The sequence below is a fragment of the Coregonus lavaretus genome (genome assembly GCF_964263955.1).
Source record: "Coregonus lavaretus genome assembly, chromosome: 36".
Classification (NCBI taxonomy): Eukaryota; Metazoa; Chordata; class Actinopteri; order Salmoniformes; family Salmonidae; genus Coregonus; species Coregonus lavaretus.
In genome coordinates, this window is record NC_140023.1 from 2,919,246 (window position 1) to 2,944,245 (window position 25,000).

The 25,000-nt window shown below is 47.0% G+C and overlaps 1 protein-coding gene across 1 annotated transcript in view; it reads left to right on the forward strand.

The window, feature by feature from the left end:
* The first annotated feature begins 121 nt into the window (after positions 1 to 121).
* LOC311110878 (zinc finger MIZ domain-containing protein 1-like) overlaps positions 122 to 25,000 on the forward strand; it is a 31,896-nt gene continuing 7,017 nt past the window's right edge. Inside the window, exons 1-18 of the mRNA XM_084153489.1 lie at positions 122 to 197; positions 9,492 to 9,636; positions 12,041 to 12,155; positions 12,519 to 12,721; positions 12,845 to 13,049; positions 13,274 to 13,561; positions 13,768 to 13,950; positions 14,794 to 14,862; positions 15,036 to 15,198; positions 17,051 to 17,192; positions 21,179 to 21,257; positions 21,382 to 21,513; positions 21,817 to 21,922; positions 22,131 to 22,291; positions 22,848 to 22,915; positions 23,395 to 23,463; positions 23,747 to 24,036; positions 24,191 to 24,399. Coding sequence (XP_084009615.1) covers positions 9,587 to 9,636; positions 12,041 to 12,155; positions 12,519 to 12,721; positions 12,845 to 13,049; positions 13,274 to 13,561; positions 13,768 to 13,950; positions 14,794 to 14,862; positions 15,036 to 15,198; positions 17,051 to 17,192; positions 21,179 to 21,257; positions 21,382 to 21,513; positions 21,817 to 21,922; positions 22,131 to 22,291; positions 22,848 to 22,915; positions 23,395 to 23,463; positions 23,747 to 24,036; positions 24,191 to 24,399 — 2,532 coding nt within the window. The 5' untranslated portion in view covers positions 122 to 197; positions 9,492 to 9,586. The remainder of the gene's footprint in view (positions 198 to 9,491; positions 9,637 to 12,040; positions 12,156 to 12,518; positions 12,722 to 12,844; positions 13,050 to 13,273; positions 13,562 to 13,767; positions 13,951 to 14,793; positions 14,863 to 15,035; positions 15,199 to 17,050; positions 17,193 to 21,178; positions 21,258 to 21,381; positions 21,514 to 21,816; positions 21,923 to 22,130; positions 22,292 to 22,847; positions 22,916 to 23,394; positions 23,464 to 23,746; positions 24,037 to 24,190; positions 24,400 to 25,000) is intronic.

The window sequence follows — 25,000 nt, forward strand, 5'->3', positions numbered from 1 at the left end:
AGAGAGAGAGAGAGAGAGAGAGAGAGAGAGAGAGAGAGAGAGAGAGGTAAGGGCACAGGAAAGAGAGATAAAAGAAGGGAGGAATAAGTGAAAGCTTTGCCACTGGCCTAGTGTTGTTCTGACATCAGAGCTTTCTCTCTCTACCTGTGCTATGAGAACAATGGGATGAGACACACTGAGACTTTGCTTGACTCTGGGTAAGTCTGAGAGCAGTGTGTGTGCGCCTGCGTGTGTGAATGTGTGGCCATGTCCTTGCATTCTAAATATTAGGTGTCCTTGCATTCTAAATATTAGGCATTTTATGTATGCGAAAAAAGTATGTTTTATAGTATGTGACATTTTACAAATTGAGGATGCTTTAAATGCCAGGATGTCATACTTATTTAGACTTTTAATCTAGTAGAATTCTCTGCACACTATTGAGGAAAATAATCGTCTTTCGAGACCCACGTGTGTCTGACAACAGCTTGTAATCAGCTGAGGGGACGCGCTGGACCAAAATGAAGGAATGGAGCGTGAGCGTACTGTATCTGTGAGTTGAGCTGTCTGCTTGAAGAGACCTCTGAAGGTATTTGTATGTAAGCATGGTTCTGTGACAGCTGTGTTGGCATGAGTCAGGCAACCCCAGTCTGCTATAAGTAGGGTCCCCTGCTGTTGCTCCAGAGAAAATGAGTGTTTTGGGTCTGAGTGTATAGATAGAATTAGACTGACTAGATTGGACACTCCTGATGGCTTCATTGATTGGAAACTTTGAATTATACATTTTTTCTCCATGTTTTAAAACTGATCCATGTGTGTTTCCACTATTCTAAATGCAACAGTGTAAAAACCTAAAGCACTGCTAAATGTGTGATTAATTATATAAGATGATGAGAAATGTAGTACATTTCCTGTCCTAGTGGACGTATATCTATGTCTGAGAGCATGACTAGAGCCTAGCAGCACTGCCCAGGACAGACAGAGACATATCAGCTGACCAGGGCTTGACCTACTTGGGCCGCAGTTTGACACACGCACACTCACACTCACAAACACACACACACACATACACTTGGGCCACAGTTTGCCTCACTGACCTGAGCTTTGCTTCAGAGACTGTCTGCTCGTCCAGTAAGATTGTGTAGTACTGAGAGGACAGTGGCTGCTCAACTACTAAGATTGTGTACTGGGAGGACAGTAAGATTGTGTACTGGGTGGACAGTAAGGTTGTGTACTGGGTGGACAGCAAGGTTGTGTACTGGGTGGACAGTAAGATTGTGTACTGGGTGGACAGTAAGGTTGTGTACTGGGTGGACAGCAAGGTTGTGTACTGGGTGGACAGTAAGATTGTGTACTGGGTGGAAAGTAAGGTTGTGTACTGGGTGGACAGTAAGATTGTGTACTGGGTGGACAGTAAGGTTGTGTACTGGGTGGACAGTAAGGTTGTGTACTGGGTGGACAGCAAGGTTGTGTACTGGGTGGACAGTAAGGTTGTGTACTGGGTGGACAGTAAGTTTGTGTACTGGGTGGACAGCAAGGTTGTGTACTGGGTGGACAGTAAGGTTGTGTACTGGGTGGACAGTAAGTTTGTGTACTGGGTGGACAGCAAGGTTGTGTACTGGGTGGACAGCAAGGTTGTGTACTGGGTGGACAGTAAGATTGTGTACTGGGTGGACAGTAAGGTTGTGTACTGGGTGGACAGTACGGTTGTGTACTGGGTGGACAGTAAGGTTGTGTACTGGGTGGACAGTAAGATTGTGTACTGGGTGGACAGTAAGGCTGTGTACTGGGTGGACAGTACGGTTGTGTACTGGGTGGACAGTAAGGTTGTGTACTGGGTGGACAGTAAGGTTGTGTACTGGGTGGACAGCAAGGTTGTGTACTGGGTGGACAGCAAGGTTGTGTACTGGGAGGACAGCAAGGTTGTGTACTGGGTGGACAGTAAGGTTGTGTACTGGGTGGACAGTAAGGTTGTGTACTGGGAGGACAGCAAGGTTGTGTACTGGGTGGACAGTAAGATTGTGTACTGGGTGGACAGCAAGGTTGTGTACTGGGGGGACAGTAAGGTTGTGTACTGGGGGGACAGTAAGGTTGTGTACTGGGAGGACAGTGGGTGATTCACTAAGACAGACAGGGTGCAGTTCCCATTGAACACTGTTGATCTGTTGAGCTGCACTGTGTCTGTTTCCTGTACATCTAATGTGCTCTAACCTCAGAGCTAGTGTGTGTGTGTGTCTGTGTCTGTGTGTGGCCACCCCATTTCCTCTTCTCTTAAAGGCCCAATGCAGACGTTTTTATGTCAATATCAAATCATTTCTGGGTAACAGTTCAGTACCTTACTGTGATTGTTTTCAATCAAAATGGTCAAAAAGAAACAAAAATGGCTTCTTAGCAAGAGCAGTTACTCAAGCAATAATTTTGCTAGGACGGTCTGGGATTGGTCTGAGTTCGGAATTAGCAGGTTTGGAACTCTCTTTCTTATTGGTCTATTAATTTATTTATCACCTGGTACCCACCAAAACAGGCAAAGATTTCAGGCGGTCTTTTCGAACAGCTCTTATACTAAAAGGGCATTATCATAATTTGTACAATTTAACAGTATTATTCCAACCTCATAGTGTGGAAATACACTCAGTGGCTAGTTTATTAGATACACCACGAAAAAACGGATCGCTCCTACAGACAGTGAGTCATGTGGCTGTGGCTTGCTATATAAAGCAGGCAGACAGGCATCAAGGCATTCAGTTACTGTTCGATTGGACGTTAGAATGGGCAAAACGAGTGACCTAAGCGACTTTGAGCGTGGTATGATTGTCGGTGCCAGGCGCGCTGGATCAGGTATCTCAGAAACGGCCGCCACCCTGGGGTTTTCATGCACTAGAGTGTCTAGGGTTTACCGAGAATGGTGCGACAAACAAAAAACATCCAGTCAGCGGCAGTCCTATGGGCAAAAACAGCTTGTTGATGAGGTCGAAGGAGAATGGAAAGAATCGTGCAAGCTAATAGGAGGGCCACAAACAGACAAATAACGGCGCAGTACAACAGTGGTGTGCAGAAAAGCATCTCGGAACGCACAACTCGTCAATCCTTTTCACGGATGAGCTATTGCAGCAGACGACCACACCGGGTTCCACTCCTATCAGCTAAAAACAAGAAGAAGCCGCTCCAGTGGAAACGCGATCACCAACACTGGACAATTGAGGAGTGGGAAAACATTGCCTGGTCCGACAAATCCCATTTGCTGTTGCGTCATGCTGATGGCAGAGTCCGGATTTGGACCCATCCTGCCTGGCACAGGCAGGGGGCGGTGGTGTACTGGTGTGGGGAATGTTTTTCTGGCACACGTTAGGTCCATTGATACCAATTGAGCAACGAACGGTACTAAATGGGTGTACCTAATAAACACAGGAAAATCACATTTTTGACTGCACTAGGCCTTTAATACTAGCCTCAGGATATTGTAAATCCTATCCATCTAATGTGTTCTAACCACTGAAAAATATATATAAAAAAAATATTTTGTAAAAAAAGAATCCTTACAGCATAAGTGTGTGTGAGTGCGTGCGTGCGAGCAAGTGTGTGATTGAGAAAGTGTGTGTGAGCATGTGTGCAGAGAGAGAGAGAGAGAGAGAGAGAGAAATAAAATTGTATTGATCACATACACGTGTTTAGCAGATGTTATTGTGGGTGTAGCGAAATGCTGTGAAAAAAAAAAAAGTGCAGATGGGAAGGTTCCTGACCCCAGGGTTAGAGATTGGACAATCCTAGTGCATCATGGGTAATTCCTGGCTGAGGTTCATAATCTTAACTGTCTGAATGCAGGTCAGATACTGTACACAGGTCATAACCCCATGCCTTCACTCTACTCTAGGCTACATTGTAATCTGGAAACTAGTATGATTTATCCTATCTCTGTGCCCTCTCAAGAGCAAAAAATGTATTGTATTGAAGTCGACCACAATAAATCATGTGTGCGGGAGTTCTTTTAATTGTTCTACATAGTGCATCATCCACCATGCCTCTCCACCTCTCTGCATCTCTTTGTGGGGTCAAGTATTCATAGCAAATCCATATTTTGATTTGGAGATATATAGTCTACTGACCCTGTAGGGCGGAATGGAAGGGTCTTTTTGCGAGGGATTGGCATGAGGTTTTTTGCTTAAGCGGGCCTAACTTTGTTTTTGTTTTGTGTGTTTTCTTTGAGCCTCGATTATTTGTGGGTTTGGTGCTGTGGCCACATACACAGGGAGACAAGACACATAAATTGCAGACTGCACCTTTAACTTGACTGTTGCTGCTGCATTTTGTGTTTTGTTCGTGATTAACCCCTCCCTCCCCAGTAAAATGTGTAATTTGAACCCTACAGAAACCAACACCTGCAGGAGATGTCAGAGTGACTCAGGTAGCTAACCTCCCTCCCTCCATCCCTCGCTCCCTCCATCCTTCTCTGGCGCTGACCACCCTTGTCGTTACACTCATCCCTCCATCTCCATCTCTCCACCTCCCCATCTCCACCTCTCCATCTGTCTGCTCCGTATGCCCACAGAGGCCAAATCAAACTGGCACTGTGAGAAAACCTGAACAGTTGTGTTTCAGTAAACAAATAAAAAACTGACCGTTTAAAAAATAATGTGATTATTTACCCTGAGCTGGTTTCTCCTGCAGTGCGGTTTTGATTGAATCTGCCCCAGAGTCATAGAGAGAGATTATAAACCCATTGGATGTGCTTCTGGTTGGGCAGAGGCTAGCAGAGTGGAGTGGAGTGGAGGGGGGTCATTGGCTGGGAAGGATATCATTGGCTGCTTAAATGGGTTCCATTACGGTTTTGCAGAAGCATGACTTTGTCTGCATCCCAAATGGCACCCTATTCCCTATATTTAGGGCACGATCTAGGGAATAGGGTGCCATTTGGGATGCACCCTTTTGATTTCAGGAGGATTTGATATCCTCTCGCCATATTTTGCATACATTATTCTGCCCACATAACACAGCATACTGTCTGGAGCTTATATAGATAGAACTTATGATTTTATAGAAATACCTTTCTTTTTTTTGTCTCGTATCACACATTGTAGGTGTATAGGCGTCCAATGTGTTCTGAGAATTTGTACTGTCTCATATATATGTGTATAATGTGTACTACCTCGATCTGTAGTGTATGTGAGCTGATCTGCATGTGTGTCTGTATCAGAGTAATGTGGGCTGCACAGTCAAATACAGTAATGTGGGCTAGTCTGTGACGTCACTGCTTACCGCATTCATCCATACTGTACGTTCGGTGGAAATGTGTGCTCTGGTCTTTTAAACTTGTTGTTTATTATGTAGAAGTGCTGAGATATCGCAGTGTCAACAACAGAGAAAGAGACACTATGTGGCCAAAAGTATATGGACACCTGCACGTCGAACATCTCATTCCAAAATCATGGGCATTAATATGGAGTTGGTCCCCCTTTTCTGCTATAACAGCCTCCAGTCTTATGGGAAGGCTTTCCACTAAATGTTGGAACATTGCTGCGGGGACTTGCTTCCATTCAGCCACGAGCATTAGTGAGATCAGGCACGGATGTTGGGCGATTAGGCCTGGCTCTAGGTCGGCGTTCCAATTCATCCCAAAGGTGTTCGATGGGGTTGAGGTCAGGGCTCTGTGCAGGCCAGTCAAGTTCTTCCACACCGATCTTGACAAACCATTTCTGTATGGACCTCGCTTTGTGTACAGGGGCATTGCCATGCTGAAACAGGAAAGGGCCTTCCCCAAACTGTTGCCACAAAGTTGGAAGCACAGAATCATCTAGAATGTCATTGTATGCTGTAGCGTTAAGATTTCCCTTTACTGGAACTAAGGGTCCTAGCCCGAACCATGAAAAACAGTCCCAGACCATTATTACTCCTCCACCAAACTTTACAGTTGGCTCTATGCATTGGTGCAGGTAGCGTTCTCCTAGCATCCGCCAAACCCAGATTCGTCCGTCGCACTGCCAGATGGTGAAGTGTGATTCATCACTCCAGTGAACTTGTTTCCACTGCTCCAGAGTCCAATGGAGGCGAGCTTTACACCACTCCAGCCGACGCTCCCGATGAACAGTTATTGTGCTTACGTTGCTTCCAGAGACAGTTTGGAACTCAGTAGTGAGTATTGCATCTGAGGACAGGCGATTTTTACGCGTTACGCGCTTCAGCAGTCGGCATTCCTGTTCTGTGAGCTTGTGTGGCCTACCACTTCGCGGCTGAGCCGTTGTTGCTCCTAGACGTTTCCACTTCACAATAACAGCACTTACAGTTGACCGGGGCAGCTCTAGCAGGGCAGAAATGTGACCAACTGACTTGTTGGAAAGGTGGCATCCTATGACAGTGCCACGTTGAAAGTCACTGAGCTCTTCAGTACGGGCCATTCTACTGCCAATGTTTGTCTATGCAGATTGCATGGCTGTGTGCACCAACGGGTGTGGCTGAAATAGTCCACATACTGTATAATGATGACTGTGCCTTTCAGTGTGGAAGAGGAGAATCCCTGGAGATAGTCTCACCTCCACTAGCTAAAAAAACGGAGTCATCCAGCCTGTGTGAACAGCAGGAAGTGTAACCTGGGGAAACAGGCTGTTGCGCCCCAATTAACTAATATGAGAGAGAGAGAGAGAGAGAGAGATAGAGAGAGAGAGAGAGAGAGAGAGAGAGAGAGAGAGAGAGAGAGACTGCTGCTACTACTACTATTATTGCTACTACTACTGCTGCTACTACTGTTATTACTACTACTACTACTGCTACTGCTACTGCTATTATTACTACTACTGCTACTACTACTACTACTGCTGCTGCTACTACTGCTATTACTACTACCACCACTAGTCATTTTGAACTCAAATGTTCCGATGACCCATAGCCATATGTCTGCAGGCATTAACTCAGTAAAAAGGCAGATCTTCTTAGAAGGGGAGCCATGCACAAGAGGGTTTACAGGGAGGGCTTAGAAGTCTCTACTAAATCTGCTTACTGCTCACTGACTGACTGGCTGGGAGAGAGCAGCTACTAGGGCAGACTGGGACTGGGAAGGGTAAAGTTGCTCCTAGAAATCTTTGATTTGTTTTGCATTTTCCCCACTAATGGTAAAGGTTGGGATTGGGGGAGGGGATGCTGATCATAGATCTATACCTAGGGGAAAAGTCACCCCAGAACAGACTGGGGCAAGTGGTGAGTGGTTTCTGGGATGGACAGGGGATAGCCTGGTGGAACCAGCCTGATTGCTGCGTTCACCATTCTGTTTTCTGTTGGTATAGTCACTTTCTAAACCAACCACAATGGAAATAAGACACTGACATGTTTATGTATCTAATACAATCACCTAATCAATCCAACTTCGTTATTGGAGAGAGGTGTAGTGGTACAATTTCTCTCTCAGGCTTTCAACTTCTTCCTTTCAACCCCCCTCACGCTCTCTCTTTCTCTCTCTCCATCACTCCCTCTTTCTCTCTCCTTTTCTCCATCTCTCTCCCCTCTCTTACTCTCACTCTCTCTCCATCTCTCCCTCTCTCTTTCTCCCTCTCTCTCTATGGCCTATAATGTGTATGAGCTGAGCCCAGTGTTGTTCGTGCGGGGGTCTGTCCCAATTTCAAATGGCACCCTATTCCCTATATAGTGCACTTCGTTTGACCTCCCATGGTGCTCTGGTCATAATGGGGAAAGGGTCCATTTGGGACACTGCCTGGGTGTAAATAGCGGGTTGCCAGGTCTTGCAACAGGCTGGGCGTGCGGAGGGAGGACGGAGGTGGTGATTTAGTGGGGAGATAAGCTCTCTGTAATGGCAGGGTGGAATAATTCCCCGTCAAATAGGAGGGCTGCGTCTCTCCTCCCTTTAGCTGTGAGATTCTGTCTGCATAGAGACTGGCTTGGTGTGTCTCACTCTTCTCTTCTCTTCTCTTCTCTTCTCTTCTCTTCTCTTCTCTTCTCTTCTCTTCTCTTCTCTTCTCTTCTCTTCTCTTCTCTTCTCTTCTCTTCTCTTCTCTGTTCTGTCCTCCTCTTCTCTTCTTTCCTCTCTTCTCCTTCTCTCTCCTCTCCTCTATTCATTGCTCAATTAAGGCTTTGCTGTTCGATCTCAAACTCCTTTTGAGCTTATTTTCTGTGTTAAGGTGTTAGACCTCGATAACTCTTCTAATGTACATCAAACCCATGTCATAAGGATGTTTGCCTGCCTGACCTCCCGAGTGACGCAGTGGTCTAAGGCACTGCATCGCAGTGCTAGCTGTGCCACTAGAGATCCTGGTTCGAATCCAGGCTCTGTCGTAGCCAGCCGCGACCGAGAGACCCATGGGGTGGCGCACAATTGGCCCAGCGTCGTCCAGGGTAGTGTAGGGGAGGGAATGGCCAGCAGGGATGTAGCTCAGTTGGTAGAGCATGGCGTTTGCAACGCAAGGGTTGTGGGTTCGATTCCCACGGGGGGCCAGTATGAAAAAATAATGTATGCACTCACTAACTGTAAGTCGCTCTGGATAAGAGCGTCTGCTAAATGACAAAAATGTAAATGGTGCAGCAGACAGTTACCTCTCATAAGGATGTTTGACTGCCTGGTGCAGCAGACAGTTTCATGTCTCATAATGATGTTTGACTGCCTGGTGCAGCAGAAAGTTGCCTGTCTCATAATGATGTTTGACTGCCTGGTGCAGCAGAAAGTTGCCTGTCTCATAATGATGTTTGACTGCCTGGTGCAGCAGAAAGCTGCCTGTCTCATAATGATGTTTGACTGCCTGGTGCAGCAGAAAGCTGCCTGTCTCATAATGATGTTTGACTGCCTGGTGCAGCAGAAAGCTGCCTGCAGCGAAGATGATTGAAGATGCTGAGCAGTCTGATTAGTCATTGGGGTCCAGTGGAGGGGAGGAGAGGAGGAGGAGGGGTGAGAGGAGGAGGCGAGGAAAGGTGGGGAGAGGACGGGCATACTCTCTCTCTCGATATCTCTCTCTCTGTCTCTCGCTCTCCCTTTCCCCATCTCTCTTCTCTCTCTCTCTCTCTCTGCGTTTCACCCGTCCTCTTCAGAAAGCCAGGGAAGTCTCTTCTAGAGGGATCAGAGCTGATGTACTGCACTGTGTGATTCATTCAGTCAACGAGATCTATACTGGCAGACAGGCAGCAACAGACATGCTGGCATTACTGTGTTAGGGTTCCTCCATGTGGCAGGAGGCAGAACTGCAGTCCAACTTGAAGAGGGAGAAGCAACACTCAAATGTATTGGGCAGAACAAAACAATAACATAGTTGATTAATCAATTGAGATATTTTTTATCAAGTTTTTGATGGGCATTTGATAGGGTTTGTTTGTTTGTTTTTCTCTTACAGAGAGTCCGAAGTAGTCAGGAAAACAACATCATAGGTTTGGTAATAGAGACTGACTTACTTCAAACTGACATACTGGAGACATACCAGAGACTGTCATAGCAGACCGACAGACTGGAGTGTAGACTGACCTGTGTGTGTGTCCTACAGCGTTATTAGACTGACATGAGTGTGTGTGTGTTTCTTTCCTTGTAGCCTTGCTGTCATCGTGGTGCGAGGAGCTGGGTCGCCTCCTGCTGTTGCGTCACCAGAAGAGCAGACAGAACGAGCCCCCGCAGAGCAAAGTCCCCATGCAGCCCAGCATAAACACTATGAAACCCCCCGGAGGACTCTCACACGGGTCAGTGTGTCTGTCTGTCTTTCTGTCAGAATGACTGACGTTCCCTAAGCTTTGCCTACTTTACAGTCCCATGTTTTCTGTTTTACACATAGGGACACATTGTCACATTCAGAACTACAGGTGTGAACACATTTCATGTAAACGCACACTCCCTCATTGGTTCTCTGGTTTAAACTGGATCGTTCATGTTAACTTAAACAATGTTGACCTAAAACAATTTCGATACGCATCTAGATGCATGGGCTCTGATATAATTTAGGAACAATAGGTTTTAGTTTGAAACGATTCGGTGCGATTCAGTTTGATAAGGGGAATGAATCGATGCGATTCAGTTCGATTCGATGCACTAACATTTGTTGCATGAACACATTCGTCTTCCATTTTAAATTCATACCAACTGCTGATGGGAGCTCAGGAGCTGGGCCTCTCTGAGCTGGACCTGTCTGAGCTGGGCCTCTCTGAGCTGGACCTGTCTGAGATGACGTCTCTAAGCTGAGTGGCCCTCTGTGTGTGTGTGTGTGTGTGTGTGCGTGTCAATGCCAATTGGGTGTGTAGGCCAGTGGAGGCTGGTGGTAGGAGCTATAGGAGGACGGACTCATTGTAATAGCTGGAATGGAATAAATGGAACTGTATCAAACAGATCAAACATATGGAAACCATGTTTGACTCCGTTCCATTAATTCCATTCCAGCTATTACAATGAGCCCATCCTCCTATAGCTCCTCCCACCAGCATCCACTGGTGTAGACACTTGAGCTGAGCCATTGGGCATCTACCACCCCACTATCAGAATAGGGGTGGGGGAAATATATGCTTTTCATCTGAAATCACCCAGTGATTAACTTGTGAAATTAAATCTGAATGATTGAAAACCCCAATCAGCAGTTGGATGTGAGTTGCGTCCACTCTGGCAGGCTACACAACTCTGGTAAAACACAATTTTCGACAGTGCATTTGGTAACAATGACCCAGCAAACTAATAAAGCCTATGATTTGACATTGCGGAAGCCATTTTACAAGCATCTGAATCCTGAAGGTGCCAGATGTACGGATAGCCTATTAGAACAGGGATAAGCATACCTCTCGTTGGCACGAGCAGCTGTGTCTCCCGCACTGTGCACACAGTTGTTATCTGACAGTCATACGCAGTTACATGCATAAAAGTTTGATAGGCTACTGAACTGAAGGAGAGGACGCAACAATTCAGTCACAACAGATAAGAAGTATTTTCGGGCTCCCGAGTGGCGCAGCGGTCTAAGGCACTGCATTTCAGTGATAGAGGCGTCACTACAGACCCTGGTTCGATTCCAGGCTGTATCACAACCGGCCGTGATTAGGAGTCCCATAAGGCGGCGCACAATTGGCCCAGCGTCGTCCGGGCTTGGCCGGGGTAGGCAGTCATTGTAAATAAGAATTTGTTTTTAACTGACTTGCCTAGTTAAATAAAGGTTTAATTAAAAATAAATAATAAAAATGTCAGAATAAAACAATGTGAGTAACAAACATTAGTGAACTGCTGATTTAGTAACGTTTGAATCAGTTTTCTGACTGAAGCATACTTCATTTGGATCGGTTTGGGCTCCCACAGACCGATGCACTCTTATCTTAAACATTTGAATCGGGGACCGATGCTTATCGGTGAATCGTTACATCCCAGCTTATGTTGCATTTAACCTGCTCTCTAAACTAGACTATCCTCTTCTCTCCTCAAATAAATAAATACATGTTTTTCTGTTCATGAAAGTGAGCCAAGACAAGCTTAGCAGAGTTATCTTGGAGGAGAGGGACACACACACACACACACACACACACACACACACACACAGAAAGAGGGAGTGGGCTGTTAAGTAGAAACATTCTGTGCTCGCCCCGATGGCTCCGATTCCAAACCTCTGTCTGATTGGCTGCCAGAATTCTGCTCTGTGCCTAGCATCTTGGGAAGTCTTCTACCACCTTGAAGAGACGTTGTAAATCGAGTTCCCTTCCAACACCAGAGCTGTGTGTGTGTGTGGTGCGTTTGTGTGTGTGCGTTCGTGAGTGTGTGAAAACACATTCCTCTCCAAAAACGTTACTTCCCAGTCTGTTTCTCCCTGTGGAGTTTAGTTTGTGTATTCATAATGTTCCAGTTACTCATATTATAGCCTTGGATTTGTTTGGAGTTTTAATGCCAAATATTCCAAATAACATATACATGGCCAAATGTTTCCAAGAATTATGAGCACATTTCACATTTCTGGGCGGATAGTGCAATCCTCTGTGTTACATACTTGGCCAAATGAAAGCCATGGCTGTCACGTTGGTGTATCTGCCCTGTGGTGATGACAGGGTCTGTCTGTGTGTGTGTGTGTGTGTGTGTGTGTTCTGCAGTGATGGGTTAATGTGTGTGTTCGTATTTGTACTGTAGTGATGGGTCATTTACCTACGACTCGGTTCCATGGCAACAGAACAACAACCAGCCCCCAGGGTCATTGTCTGTGGTTACCACAGTGTGGGGTGTGACCAACACGTCACAGAGTCAGGTGAGACACAAAACACACACACACACACTCTTCAGTACACATGACTTGATGTTTAGACACACAATACACCATTGTATTGAGTCTAGTAATTGAGGTTCCTGATGAGGACAGACCCTGAATCCCCCTAGGCACATTTATTTGGATTTCTGATGTCGGTCAAAATATGGTTTGCTGTGTGTGTCACCCAAAGCTAGGCCTATATCAAAGATCACAAGTCCCAGACAGTGAGTCGACATCATAGTTACATATTCTATGGTTGCCATAACCCTGTTTGCTGTGTCTAACCAAAAAGCTATATCAAGGATCAGTTGTTAGAGCAAAAAAATATGTGAGGGGATTTGACCTTTGACCCTTCTTCCCCAGGTATTGGCCAACAGCTCCAGCCATGTGAACCCAGGAGGTAACCCCATGGGCCAGGGTATGTCTGGAGGTCCGGCAGGCCTCAACTCCCCCCAGTTCCCCGGCCAGCAGCAGCAGCAGTTCCCGGCCAAGGGAGGTCAGGGCTACATGCAGCAGGGGATGTATGGCAGGCAGGGATACCCCGGTGGAGCGGTCTACAGCGGGAGGTAAGAGGCCATACACAGACATGTATGACATTAACATTCTGTTTATCACTCTTACTCTATGCTTTGCTTACCTTTTCACACATACAGTACACAGCTCTAATTCATGTTGTTTCCGTTATATAGTTACCCAGGTGGTCCTAACACTCCCCAAGGGGGGATGGGCATGCCCCAACATTCCCGCCAGCCTGGTGACTTCACCCAACCAGCAGCTGCTGCTGCTGCTGCTGCTGTCGCTGCCGCCGCTGCTACGGCAACCGCCACGGCAACCGCTACCGTGGCAGCCATGCAGCAGGAGACCCAGAACAAAGAGATGAACCAGTATGGACAGGTACGGACACACACACACATACAGTACACACACCATTACCATAATACAACAAATACTAAAAGTTAGAAACAACTTTAGTTATTTACTTGTAATATCCTGTTTTGGGCCTGAGGAAAGTCAGGTATTACTACATGCATTACACACTAAATACACATTAAAACCATAGACTCAAACCTGCAGCTTCCTACCTAACTGTAACTCTTCATCCTTTCTTTTTCCTCTAGATGTGTTCCTCCTTCCAGATGGGCCCAACTCAGGCCTACAACAACCAGTTCATGAACCAGCCTGGCCCCAGAGGGTCCCCTGGAGGCATGAACCCAGGCAGCATGGGCCAGGCCATGAACAACCCCAGCATGGGTGGGCCTCCCATGGGCATGAACCAAACTCGAGCCCCAGGCATGGGGCCTTTTGGGGCTCATGGCCAGAGGATGTCCCAGCAGGGCTACGGAGGATCTGGAGGCCCCAGGCAGGCAATGCCTATGCAGGGAATGAAGAGGCCCTATCCTGGAGAGGTGAGTTGGATGGTATGTGTGTTTGTGTGTTTGTGTGTGGGGGGTGCTTTTCCTTTGAGTATTATATTATCATAGTACATCCCTATCATGCCTTTCTCTAGTAGGTCCATTTCCTTTATTTATGTCTTCAGACCAATGCCTACTTCTCTTTTTATTAACTTATTGATTGATCCCCCCCCCCCCCCCTCCCCCTCTCTTCCTTACAGCCAAACTACGGGGGTCAGCAGTACGGTCCTAATGGTCAGTTCCCTCACCAGCAGAGTCAGTACCCCTCCTCTAACCCCTCCAGGCCGATGCCCTCCCCCAACTACCCCGGCCAGAGGATGCCTGGGGGTCAGGGGCCAGGCCAGTACCACCCGCAAGGCATGCCCATGGGACAGTATTATAAGGTTAGACCTCCCCCACAGTAATACTCCATATCTACCTGTAAGCTCTAGACCTCCCCCACAGTAACACTCCATATCTACCTGTAAGCTCTAGACCTCCCCCACAGTAATACTCCATATCTACCTGTAAGCTCTAGACCTCCCCCACAGTAACACTCCATATCTACCTGTAAGCTCTAGACCTCCCCCACAGTAACACTCCATATCTACCTGTAAGCTCTAGACCTCCCCCACAGTAACACTCCATATCTACCTGTAAGCTCTAGACCTCCCCCACAGTAACACTCCATATCTACCTGTAAGCTCTAGACCTCCCTCACAGTAACACTCCATATCTACCTGTAAGCTCTAGACCTCCCTCACAGTAACACTCCATATCTACCTGTAAGCTCTAGACCTCCCCCACAGTAACACTCCATATCTACCTGTAAGCTCTAGACCTCCCCCACAGTAACACTCCATATCTACCTGTAAGCTCTAGACCTCCCTCACAGTAACACTCCATATCTACCTGTAAGCTCTAGACCTCCCTCACAGTAACACTCCATATCTACCTGTAAGCTCTAGACCTCCCCCACAGTAACACTCCATATCTACCTGTAAGCTCTAGACCTCCCTCACAGTAACACTCCATATCTACCTGTAAGCTCTAGACCTCCCTCACAGTAACACTCCATATCTACCTGTAAGCTCTAGACCTCCCCCACAGTAACACTCCATATCTACCTGTAAGCTCTAGACCTCCCTCACAGTAACACTCCATATCTACCTGTAAACTCTAGACCTCCCCTCCTGTTCCCATTGTGCAGTTGTACATTTAACCATTGATGTCTGTTTCATTCACAGCAAGAGCCATTCAATGGTCAGAACAGCAACTTCTCTGGAGGTGTATACTCATATAGTCAAGGCAACGGGGTATGTGCTCTCTCCTTTGTTCAACTTTGTCTAAGCAAATGGAACTTCCAACAGAGTTATTTGAATTCTCTATCTCTCATGTTTTTTTTATAACCTGTATCACTCTCCTTCCCTCTCTCCCCTTCCCCCTCCCTCCTCCCCCCTCTCCCCTCCCTCCTCCCCCCTCTCTGCAGGCCCCCAGGCCAGGTAACTACCCCCACTCCCCGGTGCCTGGTAATCCCACACCTCCCATGACCCCCGGAAGCAGTATGCCTCCGTACCTCTCGCCCAACCAGGATGTCAAGCCGCCGTTCCCGCCAGACATGAAACCAAATATAACTGCGCTTCCCCCTCCCAGTGAGTATTTACACTGGAGCATCCACACACAAACACACATGGATGCATGGATGCATGCATGCACACACACACACATGTACAGTATGTATGTATGTATGTATGTATGTATGTATGTACACTACATGACCAAAAGTATGTGGACACCTGCTTGTCGAACATCTCATTCCCCCTTTGCTGCTATAATAGCCTCCACTCTTCTGGGAAGGCTTTCCACTAGATGTTGGAACATTGCTGCAGGGACTTGCTTCCATTCAGCCACAAGAGCATTAGTGAGGTCGGGCACTGATGTTGGGCGATTAGGCCTTGCTCGAAGTCGGCTGTAGCGTTAAGATTTCCCTTCACTGGAACTAAGGGGCCTAGCCCGAACCATGAAAAACAGCTCCAGACCATTGTTGCTCCTCCACCAAACTTTACAGTTGGCACTATGCATTGAGGCAGGTAGCGTTCTCCTGGCATCCGCCAAACCCAGATTCGTCCGTCGTACTGCCAGTTGGTGAAGCGTTATTTATCACTCCAGAGAATGCATTTTCACTGCTCCAGAATCCAATGGCGGCGATGACCCATTTGCTCGGCCATGACCAATTTCATGAAGCTCCCGACGAACAGTTACTGTGCTGACGTTGCTTCCGGAGGCAGTTTGGAACTTGTAGTGAGTGTTGCAACTGAGGACAGACAATTTTTACGCGCTTCAGCACTCGGTGGTCCCGTTCTATGAGCTTGTGTGGCCTACCACTTCACAGCTGAGCTGTTGTTGCTCCTAGACGTTTCCACTTCACAATAACAGCACTTACAGTTGACCGGGGCAGCTCTAGCAGGGCAGAAATGTGACCAACTGACTTGTTGGAAAGGTGGCATCCTATGACGTTGCCACGTTGAAAGTCACTGAGCTCTTCAGTACAGGCCATTCTACTGCCAATGTTTGTCTATGAAGATTGCATGGCTGTGTGCTCGATTTTATACACCTGTCAGCAACGGGTGTGGCTGAAATAGCCAAATCCACTAATTTGAAGGGGTGTCCACATACTTTTGTATATATATAGTGTGTGTGTGTGTGTGTGTGTGTGTGTGTGTGTGTGTGTGTGTGTGTGTGTGAATATACAGTATGTAAGTATGCATGCACACAAACACACACACACAAACACACACACACACAGCAGAGCTATTCCAAGCTGTCAGTAGCTCTTTAGATACCTGTGGCTGAAAATACAACAAAGCCTGCACAACAAAGTATTAGCAGAACATCGATGTTTTTATTTCCATTTCATGAGATACAGTACAAAGCCACTGAGACACAACTAGTCCACTACATCACCATCATCACGTGGCTGTACAATCCTATGGTTAGATGCTATGAGTCAACAACAGCCATGTATTTATTATTATTATTATGTATCAGGGCAGCATGTAGTAGTGATCAGGGTTGGGCTCAATTCCTTTTCAATTTCAGTCCATTCCTTTTCAATTCCTTTTCAATTCAGGAAGTACACTGAAACTACAATTCCAATTATCTTCAATGCTTTGCAATTGGAAACATTTGGAATTTGAATTTGGTTTACTTTCTGAATTGACTGGAAATGAAATGGAATTGAGCCCAACCCTGATCACTACTACATGCTGCCCTGATACATGGCTGTTGTTGACTCATAGCATCTAACCATAGGATTGTACAGCCACGTGATAGTCAGGGTAATACCACCCAGTGATATCCCGTTGCCCCAACCACTGTCTACTGTATGTGTGACTGTTAATCAACCAGTATACAACTCTAACCCCACTACCACAGATACCACAGATACAGTTAAACGGAAAGCTGACGTCCTATCTTCCTGTCCTGTCTCTCCGCTCCAATCAGCCAATCCCAACGAGGAGCTGCGGTTGACCTTCCCGGTCCGGGACGGCGTGGTGTTGGAACCTTTCCGGTTGGAGCACAACCTCGCCGTCAGTAATCACGTCTATCACCTGCGACCGTCGGTACACCAGACCCTCATGTGGAGGTGAGCTATGGAGACAGACAGACAGACACACACACACGGACACACACACACATTCGATCGTCCATTGAGTTGAGACTCAAGTCTTATTATTTTTCTTTACCTCTACAAATGTTCTTCCCCTAATAATATGGCCTATCCATGGCAACCATGTTATCATTCCCTGGACAATATTGACCAATTGCAGTCCTGAGAACATCACCTTTTACTGCAGTGGGCTAAATCAGGGTCACACAGAGTGTTTCTTGGTAGTCTTAAACAAATCTGCTTTGAAACAAAAGTATACACCTCACACACATGGTTATGGGCTTAAAGAAAAGAAGACACCTGTACCATGTCAGATACAGAGTTGAAATGTATTTAATTTTGAGTTTGCATCCAAATATTACACTTTATCACAGATGACTGAAATATAATTTTTTTTGTTTTTAATTGTTTCATTTTATTTATTGTTTATTAATTATGACATTATGAACAATATTAATAACAAAGAGGGTGCTTTTGGTCATTGACTGCAGGAAAGGGCTACAGAACTTTCAACTAAGCTTATTAAATCAAATCAAATCAAATCAAATTTTATTGGTCACATGCGCCGAATACAACAGGTGCAGACATTACAGCGAAATGCTTACTTACAGCCCTTAACCAACAGTGCATTTATTTTTAACAAAAAAAGTAAAAATAAAACAACAACAAAAAAAGTGTTGAGAAAAAAAAGAGCAGAAGTAAAATAAAATAACAGTAGGGAGGCTATATATACAGGGGGGTACCGGTGCAGAGTCAATGTGCGGGGGCACCGGCTAGTTGAGGTAGTTGAAGTAATATGTACATGTGGGTAGAGTTAAAGTGACTATGCATAAATAATTAACAGAGTAGCAGCAGCGTAAAAAGGATGGGGTGGGGGGGCAGTGCAAATAGTCCGGGTAGCCATGATTAGCTGTTCAGGAGTCTTATGGCTTGGGGGTAGAAGCTGTTGAGAAGTCTTTTGGACCTAGACTTGGCACTCCGGTACCGCTTGCCGTGCGGTAGCAGAGAGAACAGTCTATGACTAGGGTGGCTGGAGTCTTTGACAATTTTGAGGGCCTTCCTCTGACACCGCCTGGTATAGAGGTCCTGGATGGCAGGAAGCTTGGCCCCAGTGATGTACTGGGCCGTACGCACTACCCTCTGTAGTGCCTTGCGGTCGGAGGCCAAGCAGTTGCCATACAAGGCGGTGATGCAACCAGTCAGGATGCTCTCGATGGTGCAGCTGTATAATTTTTTGAGGATCTGAGGACCCATGCCAAATCTTTTCAGTCTCCTGAGGGGGAATAGGCTTTGTCGTGCCCTCTTCACGACTGTCTTGGTGTGTTTGGACCATGATAGTTCGTTGGTGATGTGGACACCAAGGAACTTGAAGCTCTCAACCTGTTCCACTACAGCCCCGTCGATGAGAATGGGGGCGTGCTCAGTCCTCTTTTTTTTCCTGTAGTCCACAATCATCTCATTTGTCTTGGTCACGTTGAGGGAGAGGTTGTTGTCCTGGCACCACACGGCCAGGTCTCTGACCTCCTCCCTATAGGCTGTCTCATCGTTGTCGGTGATCAGGCCTACCACTGTTGTGTCGTCGGCAAACTTAATGATGGTGTTGGAGTCGTGCCTGGCCATGCAGTCATGGGTGAACAGAGAGTACAGGAGGGGACTGAGCACGCACCCCTGAGGGGCCCCCGTGTTGAGGATCAGTGTGGCAGATGTGTTGTTACCTACCCTTAACACCTGGGGGCGGCCCGTCAGGAAGTCCAGGATCCAGTTGCAGAGGGAGGTGTTTAGTCCCAGGATCCTTAGCTTAGTGATGAGCTTAGAGGGCACTATGGTGTTGAATGCTGAGCTGTAGTCAATGAATAGCATTCTCACGTAGGTGTTCCTCTTGTCCAGGTGGGAAAGGGCAGTGTGGAGTGCAATAGAGATTGCATCATCTGTGGATCTGTTGGGGCGGTATGCAAATTGGAGTGGGTCTAGAGTTTCTGGAATAATGGTGTTGATGTGAGCCATGACCAGCCTTTCAAAGCACTTCATGGCTACAGACGTCAGTGCTACGGGTCGGTAGTCATGTAGGCAGGTTATCTTAGAGTCCTTGGGCATGGGGACTATGGTGGTCTGCTTGAAACATGTTGGTATTACAGACTCAGTCAGGGACATGTTGAAAATGTCAGTGAAGACACTTGCCAGTTGGTCAGCTAATGCTCGGAGTACACGTCCTGGTAATCCGTCTGGCCCTGCGGCCTTGTGAATGTTGACCTGCTTAAAAGTCTTACTCACATCGGCTACGGAGAGCGTGATCACATAGTCATCCGGAACAGCTGGTGCTCTCATGCATGCTTCAGTGTTGCTTGCCTCGAAGCGAGCATAGAAGTGGTTTAGCTCGTCTGGTAGGCTTGTGTCACTGGGCAGCTCGCGGCTGTGCTTCCCTTTGTAGTCTGTAATAGTTTTCAAGCCCTGCCACATCCGACGAGCGTCAGAGCCAGTGTAGTACGATTCAAACTTAGTCCTGTATTGACTCTTTGCCTGTTTGATGGTTCGTCAGAGGGCATAGCGGGATTTCTTATAAGCATCCGGGTTAGAGTCACGTTCCTTGAAAGCGGCAGCTCTACCCTTTAGCTCAGTGCGGATGTTTCCTGTAATCCATGGCTTCTGGTTGGGGTATGTACGTACGGTCACTGTGGGGATGACATCATCGATGCACTTATTGATGAAGCCAGTGACTGATGTGGTGTACTCCTCAATGCTGTCTGAAGAATCCCGGAACATGTTCCAGTCTGTGCTAGCAAAACAGTCCTGTAGCTTAGCATCTGCGTCATCTGACCACTTTTTTATTAACCGAGTCACTGGTGCTTCCTGCTTTAGTTTTTGCTTATAAGCAGGAATCAGGAGGATAGAGTTATGGTCAGATTTGCCAAATGGAGGGCGAGGGAGAGCTTTGTATGCGTCTCTGTGTGTGGAGTAAAGGTGGTCTAGAGTTTTTTTTTCCTCTGGTTGCACATTTAACATGCTGGTAGAACGGATTTAAGTTTCCCTGCATTAAAGTCCCCGGCCACTAGGAGCGCTGCATCTGGATGAGCGTTTTCCTGTTGATTTATGGCCTTGTACAACTCATTCAGTGCAATCTTAATGCCAGCATTGGTTTGTGGTGGTAAATAGACAGCTATGAAAAATATAGATGAAAACTCTCTTGGTAAATAGTGTGGTCTACAGCTTATCATAAGATACTCTACCTCAGGCGAGCAAAACCTCGAGACTTCCTTAGTATTTGATTTTGTGCACCAGCTGTTGTTTACAAATATACACAGACCGCCACCCCTTGTCTTACCGGAGTCAGCCGTTCCATCCTGCCGATGTAGCGTATAGCCCGCTAGCTGTATGTTATCCATGTCGTCGTTCAGCCACGACTCGGTGAAACATAAGATATTACAGTTTTTAATGTCCCGTTGGTAGGATAACCGTAATCTTAGGTCATCCAATTTGTTATCCAATGATTGAAGATTGGCTAATAGGATTGATGGAAGAGGCAGTTTACTCGCTCGCCGTCGGATCCTTACAAGGCACCCCGATCTACGTCCACGATATCTCCGTCTCTTCCTCACGCGAATGACGGGGATTTGGGCCTTGTCGGGTGTCTGTATGATATCCTTCGCGGCCGCCTCGTTGAAGAAAAAATCTTCGTTCAATACGAGGTGAGTAATCGCTGTCCTGATATCCAGAAGCTCTTTTTGGTTATAAGAGACGATGGCAGAAACATTATGTACAAAATAAATTACAAATAACGCGGAAAAACACACATAATAGTACAATTGGTTAGAGGGCTGTAAAACCCTTGACCAACTGAATCAGGTGTGCTAGTGCTGGGCTGGAACAAAACTGTGCAGTCCTGGCTGGGTGTCCATGAGGAGCGGATTAGGAAAAACTGTTTTGTATTTGGCTGTATTGACCTCTGCCCTCTCTGACACCTCTAGGTCAGACCTGGAGCTGCAGTTCAAATGTTACCACCACGAGGACCGACAGATGAACACCAACTGGCCCGCCTCCGTCCAGGTCAGCACACACACAAACACTCTCATTCATACAGATACACATTCTCATGCACACACGGACACACGTGTACACACACACACACACACACACACACACACACACAAACTGTCTTTCCTCCTTCCAGGTCAGTGTTAACGCCACGCCCCTGACCATCGAGCGGGGCGACAACAAGACGTCCCATAAACCCTTGCACCTGAAGCAAGTGTGTCAGCCCGGCAGAAACACCATCCAGATCACCGTCACCGCGTGCTGCTGTGTGAGTACATGATTCAATAGAATATGCAGAACAAATGATACAAGGGATATGTTAAATAAAATATGGCTTAATATTTTAAACCCCTTTGTAACTACCCCTGTTGCATGGCAACTTGGCAGTGGTTATTTAGTTGAATTTCTGTTATTTGGCCGGTCAACATTGCAATGCTGTGATTGGTTGAGACACCTCTGTGCTGTGATGTGTACAGAAGGTGTAGAAGCTAACACACTAAAGTAGAACTGCTGTCTGTAGAGAATCCACTCTTTATTTAGGTCTTAATGTCTTTTCTCCGTCTATGTGCAGTCGCACCTGTTTGTGCTGCAGCTGGTCCACAGGCCTTCAGTCCGCTCCGTCCTGCAAGGGCTCCTGAAGAAGAGACTCTTGCCTGCAGAACACTGCATCACCAAGAGTATGTTACCACTACTCTATTTGACTATACTACTACTACTATACTAATATAGCCTTTACCCTATCTTACAACCTTTACATCAATCTTGTGTGTAAGAATATGCCATCAGTCTCTACCTAACTCTAATCTCTCTCTCTCTTTCTCTTCCCCCCCCCCTCTCCACCCCCTCTCTCTCCTTCCATTCCCCTCCATCCCTCCCTCCCTCCAGTTAAGAGGAACTTCAGCAGCGTAGTGGCCTCGTCGGGTAACACCAGTCTAAACGGGGAGGACGGCATTGAGCAGACCGCCATCAAAGTCTCCCTCAAATGTCCAATCACCTTCAGGCGTATCCAGCTGCCCGCCAGGGGGCATGACTGCAAACACGTACAGGTAGGACGGCAGGAAGGGGTATGTTTTGAACTGTACAGTAACAGTAGGTTTGCAAAATTATACACATATGACGTATATTATAGGTTGGCAGATAGCCTAGCGGTTAAGAGCGTTGGGACAGTAACCGAAAGGTCGCTGGTTTGAATCCCCGAGCCAACTAGGTGAAAAATCTGTCGATGTGCCCTTGAGCAAGGCACTTAACCCTAATTGCTCCTGTAAGTCTCTCTGGATAAGAGCGTCTGCTAAATGACTACAATGTAAATGTAGTATATTATACAGGGCCACACGCTAGATGTCTGTATAGGGACACTAGTTTCCGCTGACTATGTGCCTAGACCAGGAAAAATGCTAGGTCCTTATAGCACAGGTTGTTCGGTGAACTACGCTAATGTGATGAGTAACCTTGCCTGAGACCTGAAGACTCATGTTAGCTCCCAGAATTAATGCTTAGGCTCAGTGGGCTAACCTGGTCTTGAGGCAATACACCTGACAGATCATACAATATTTCCCTGTTTAGGAAATACATGATTCTGATAATACATGTTTTGTCTTCCAGTGTTTTGATCTGGAGTGGTATCTGCAGCTGAACTGTGAGAGGGGGACGTGGAGGTGTCCGGTGTGCAAGTATGTGATGACCATTTCCAAACTATGTTTTGTCAATAAAGGAATGTCTCTTCTTTGAATGAGTTAAAATAATGCTCTCTCTCCCCCCTCTCCACCCCCTCTCTCTCGACCCCCCTCTCCGCCTCCTCTCTCTCGACCCCCCTCTCCGCCTCCTCTCTCTCGACCCCCCTCTCCGCCCCCTCTCTCTCCCCCTCTCCCCCTCTCTCTCTCTCCCCCTCTCTCTCTCTCTCCCTCCCTTCTCCCTCTCTCCCCCTCTCTCCCTCCCTCTCCCCCTCTCTCCCTCCCTCTCCCCCTCTCTCCCTCCCTCTCTCCCTCCCTCTCCCCCTCTCTCCCTCCCTCTCTCCCTCCCTCTCCCCCTCTCCCCCTCTCTCCCTCTCTCTCCCTCCCTCTCCCCCTCTCTCTCCCTCCCTCTCCCCCTCTCTCTCCCCCCTCTCCCCCTCTCTCTTGCCCCTCTCTCTCTCTCTCTCCCTCTCCCACAGTAAAACTGCATTGTTAGAGGGTCTAGAGGTGGACCAGTACATGTGGGGAATCCTCAACGCCATCCAGAAGTATGCTTTATTCTTCCTTATTACTAATAATAGTTATTGCTATTATTATTATTAACCTTCAGTGCTTCATGATCTTTTCCAGTATTCCCACTAGTATTTCTATAGTGTCGATGTGATATAGGACCATAAAAATTCCCTTCATCATCCTGTAGTGCTTAAATGTTAGTTTCCACTATTTCAATATTATTATTACCATACTGTCTTTGTAATTCTGGACTTTTCCACTTCCTCCTTCCTTTGTAATATGGGACTGTATAAAAATGTCCCCTTCCTCTTCCCGTAGTTCGGAGTTTGAGGAGGTGACCATTGACCCATCGTGTAGCTGGCGGCCGGTGCCCATCAAATCTGACCTCCATATTAAAGAAGACCCTGATGGACCGCTGGCCAAACGCTTCAAGACCATGAGCCCCTCCCAGATGACCATGAGCCCCTCCCAGATGACCATGCCCAACGTCATGGAGATGATCGCCCAGCTGGGCCCTGGCCCCGCCCATTACCCATCAGGCCCTGCTCAGCACGGGGGAGGCGGCGCCGGGGGCAACCCAGGGGAGTACGGTGGCCCCAGAGGCCCAGGTAAAGACCATTTTCAGAATTCAGATATTACATTTACATTTTAAATGTTGGTTATTTAGCAGACACTCTTATCCAGAGCAACTACAGTCATACTAAGGTAGGTAAGACAACTTAAGAAATCCCTCCCCTTTTTTGTGTTTTTCTGTGCTGCTAGGCAACAGTTACCACGGCCACGGGAACTTTGACTTCCCCCATGGTAACTCCTCGGGCGGGGGAGGAGGAGGTGGTGGAGGTGGACCGAGAGGAGGAGGAGGATCCCCCATGAGTGACTTTATCCACCCCCCTCAGCTGTCCCACCCCCCAGACGTCCCCGGGGGTCTCCAATCCCAGGACAAGCCCCTCAGCCACGGCATCAACGACCCCGTAAGTCCCCTACACCTCCAGAACCAACCAACAGGGCCACTCACACCAGTGTTGTTGAAAATCCTCATAGAAAAAGTAAAATACCCACATCCAAACATTTCTCAGGTGCAGGGTACAAAAAGTGTCACATGAAAGGAATAGTAATACACTGCTCAAAAAAATAAAGGGAACACTAAAATAACACATCCTAGATCTGAATGAATTAAATAATCTTATTAAATACTTTTTTTCTTTACATAGTTGAATGTGCTGACAACAAAATCACACAAAAATTATCAATGGAAATCAAATTTATCAACCCATGGAGGTCTGGATTTGGAGTCACCCTCAAAATTAAAGTGGAAAACCACACTACAGGCTGATCCAACTTTGATGTAATGTCCTTAAAACAAGTCAAAATGAGGCTCAGTAGTGTGTGTGGCCTCCACGTGCCTGTATGACCTCCCTACAACGCCTGGGCATGCTCCTGATGAGGTGGCGGATGGTCTCCTGAGGGATCTCCTCCCAGACCTGGACTAAAGCATCCGCCAACTCCTGGACAGTCTGTGGTGCAATGTGGCGTTGGTGGATGGAGCGAGACATGATGTCCCAGATGTGCTCA